General features: G+C 44.0%; 1 protein-coding gene across 1 annotated transcript in view; it reads left to right on the forward strand.

The window, feature by feature from the left end:
- GALNT1 (polypeptide N-acetylgalactosaminyltransferase 1) overlaps window positions 1-3,994 on the forward strand; it is an 88,002-nt gene that overhangs the window by 48,320 nt on the left and 35,688 nt on the right. Inside the window, exon 4 of the mRNA XM_006036204.1 lies at window positions 2,589-2,759. Within this exon, the coding sequence (XP_006036266.1) occupies window positions 2,589-2,759 (171 nt within the window). The remainder of the gene's footprint in view (window positions 1-2,588; window positions 2,760-3,994) is intronic.

Consider the following 3,994-nt stretch of genomic DNA (forward strand, 5'->3'; position numbering starts at 1 on the left):
GGCCAGTGCCTTCAGCACCCTCGGATGGAGCTCATCCGGGCCTGCCGACTTAAAGGCATCCAGTTCTTCCAAGTGACTGCACCATCTCAGGGTCTACTCATGGTAGTCTGGCACCTTGCTGCTGCCTCTCTACAACCCCAATGAGAGACTTGTCGTGCCCCTCGCTTAGGAACACTGAGGCAAAGAACTCATTGAGGAGTTCAGCCTTATCCCCTCTGTCCATCACCAATTGCTTCTGCCCATTTAGTAGGGGTCCTATTTCTCCCTGGGCCTTCCTTTTACTCCCTATATATCTAAAAAACAATTTCTTGTTATCCTTTACTTGGGATGCCATCCTCAGCTCCATGGTAGCTTTGGCCCGTCTAACTGCCTCCCTACAAGCACGAGCAGAGGAGGTATACTCCTCTTTGGTGATCTCTCCCTGTTTCCACTTTTTATGTGCTCCCCTTTTGGCCCATAGGCTGCCCTGGATTTCTCTGGTCAGCCAAGGAAGCCTCCTGGCCCCTTTCCCTCTTTTTCCTTGCATCGGGATTGTCTCCCTTAGTGCCCGAAGGATCATTTCCTTAAGGCACAGCCACCCTTCTTGGGCTCCCATCACTTCAAAACTCCTACTCTGCAGTGCCTTATTGAACTCTTCCTTTCCTGGAGGAACAGGCCAAGGCGAATTTCTTCTGACCATAGCTGACAAACAAAATGAGTGTGTCCTTTGAGCTATTTGATTGGGCCTGGTGTAAATGCTTAATTACAAGCCTGATGCATAGTTAAGAGCCTGATGTTCATTACTGTCATCATTTACTGATGGTTAGCATCTGCTAGTTCAAGCAGTGTAAAAGAAGAGCTTATGCTCTATGTTACATGCTTAAGTTGAGGTCTACTTGCAGAGCTGTCCGGGGAAGATGTTAGTGTTCCTCGTATCTGTTTTTTACTTTCTTGGTATGCCTTCCCATTTACAAGTTCTGTCATCCAAATTCTCACCTGCATAACCCTCTGATGCCCTCAACATAGGAAAGCTATGTTGATTAAAAAAAAAATAAATCTAGCTTGCAAAGTAAAGCTGTAGCAGAGTTCATATATTGTTACAGCATTTTAATATTATAAAAGCCTAAGTTCTGTCAGTCGGTCGGTCTGTCACACTTTATTCGCACTCTGATTGATTGGCTGCTTCCATCAGCCAGCAGCGTTGGCCTCTGCTCCCCCATCGCACTCCCTGCAAGAGGCAGAACAGCAGCAGCATGGGGCATTAGGTGGCAGCACTCCATCCCAGCCCATCCCCTCCCCTTTAATCACCCACCACCCCCATCATTCTTGATGGGCAGTTAGCTAGTGTTTTAATAACTGTCATATTGAGACACCAATGTATGCATTAAGTGCCACTTAAACATGTTTTAACCATTATTTATAGAGGCTTAGAAATTAGAAGAGGCTCAGACTTTTAATAAACATGTATAGCCTTATGACTACAGAATAAAAGGATGGTAATAATTGGCCTTGTTTGAATTCAGATCTGGAATTTATTGTTTAATGTGTATGTTACATCTAGATATCTAATCTAGATAGTTACCCATTATACAGAAGTGGCATACTGTCAATTGAGGCAGCAGTTTTGTGATCTTAACTATTTTTTGATGCACATTGTCTTTTTTTTTTTTTTTTTTTTTTTACACAAAGAAAACAACAGTATTATTAAAACCAGCAGGGATGTGTTTCACGTGATCTTTCTGATCAGTGAGTCTCTCCCATGACAGATTAGAAAATTCATATTAAATAGCTTGGCTGCAGCCCACACGTACTGAAAACAGCCAGCATATTTCCCTACTATAATTACCTTAAAGAACAAACAATGCCTTAACTGCACGGAAAACCAACTGGTTTAGAAGGAGTTATGTTTGACATATTCTTCTTGGGTCCTCACAATGATTTCATGTTTATAAAGGCTATATTTTGAATATTACACATTTATCTGTGATATATACAGGGCTGTAAATAAGAAGTGATCTGCAGGGCATTCTTTGCTTTAAAGTTAGGGGGCTGTCTGAGCCACTCTCATATACTGTAGTTGGAAACCTAGAATTCAGCTATGATGCTGCTGCTAATTTTTTTTTAAAAGCATACAGTATGTCAATTCACACTATATAGCCCTATTGTGAAGGCACTTTTATGGAGGAGGAGGCGGAGCAAGGATTTGACTGTCCACAAAATGTGGTTGTGTTTCTACAGTTAAAGAATATATCCAATGTGACGTTGTTTTGAGTATTGCTGATGCAGATAGTTTTTCTTTTTATTTTACCTTTGGTATAAATTACTCACCATTTATTTGTTAAATTACAAAAATGTTGCAGTATGAACAAGGGCTTATTTGGCTTGTTGGCAAACAGTAACACACAGAGGGGTAAAAAGTTTATAACTTTGTAACTTTGTATTATAACTTATAACTCTTATAACTTGTTAAATATATGTATTTTAAAAACAACCAAAAGAAGCTTTGCATGCTGTGATGTTTATTATCATTTCTGTAATATATAGTAGACCAAAAAAATTCAGAGCAGTTTGTCACTTCAACTAATAGGTTTTGGCACTTCTTTCTCTAGGAGAACTGTAGTGTGTCCCATCATTGATGTAATTAGTGATGACACCTTTGAATATATGGCGGGCTCTGATATGACCTATGGTGGGTTCAACTGGAAATTGAATTTCCGCTGGTATCCTGTTCCTCAGAGAGAGATGGACCGAAGGAAAGGTGATCGGACCCTTCCTGTCAGGTAACTAGAGTGTATTGCATCCATTTCAGGAAAAAAAAATGTTTCGTTGCCCTCTTCTATTGTTTTTTTCAAGTTAGCTTCAAATATATCGGTAATTAACAATATAAGTTTTATTGTCATTTTGGCATAGTTAAAGTAACAGTGTTAAACTGGTGTGACATGGAGATCTTGCTATTGTTGTTAACTTATTATTATTTAAGTAGTGTGATTATTAAACAATCAGATATTAGGCCTGTGCGAAGCAGCAAGTATTCACTTTGGATTTGGATTCGGATGATTTAGAGGGACCGTGATTCAATTCGAAGATTTGTATCACTGTCCCGATTCGATTCGGCCAAATCTGATCTGATAATTCAGTGCCGCTTTAGAGATTTGGACAAAAATTAAACAGGCAGCTGTCCTCACCATGCTGGCCACAGCAGCCTCCAGCTGGTAAGTCTGTTGTGGTGGGTGGAGGAGGGAAGGAAGGGGCATGGTGGGGGGGAGGGAGGGAGGGATTGGGGCTGGGGCTGGGACAATCTGCCCAGCCGGGGCAGGGGGCATGTGATTCGGGGAGGGGGAGCAGGGGGGCGCGGGATGCAGGCGCAGCAGCACGTGGAGCGGGGGCTTTGCCCTGCTGCCACTTGCCCAGTTGGGGTAGGATGTGGGCGCAGCTCGCTCCGGGTGGCCGGGGGCAAGTGGTGGCAGGACATAGTGTCGTGTGTCCCCCCCCAACCCCATCCCCAGCTGGGCAAGTGGCGGGCTGTGCTCTGCTGCTGCTTGCCCTCTTCCACACGGAGTGAGCTGCTCCTGCATAGCCCCCATTCCGAGCGCTGCTGTGCCCCCCCCCCTCCCCCGGCCCCCTCTCTGAATCCCGAGTCCTGTGCCCCCGACCCTTGCTGGGAAGCTTGTCCCATTCCCAATCCCACCCTCTCCCATACCCCTTCTCTCCCTGCTCTGTCCACCACAGACTTACCAACTGGAGGCAGCGGTGTCCAGGGTGGGAAGGACTGCTGCCCGTTTAGTCTACAGCCGAGTCTCTGAAGCGGCACCAAATCTTTTTCCCAATCAATTCAGAGGCTTCCAATTCAATTCGGACCTTTTAATTGGTGTCCCAATTCAATTCCGATTTGGAGATTCCATCACCAAATTGGGCCGAATCTCCTCTGAATCAAATCAGCTACCAAAGCTTCTCATAACCCTATCAGATACGTCACTTTAGGATTATTCTAAAGATTTTAACTTTAATCCCTGTT

This window comes from Alligator sinensis, unplaced genomic scaffold, assembly GCF_000455745.1.
Source record: "Alligator sinensis unplaced genomic scaffold, ASM45574v1 scaffold591_1, whole genome shotgun sequence".
Lineage (NCBI taxonomy): Eukaryota > Metazoa > Chordata > Crocodylia > Alligatoridae > Alligator > Alligator sinensis.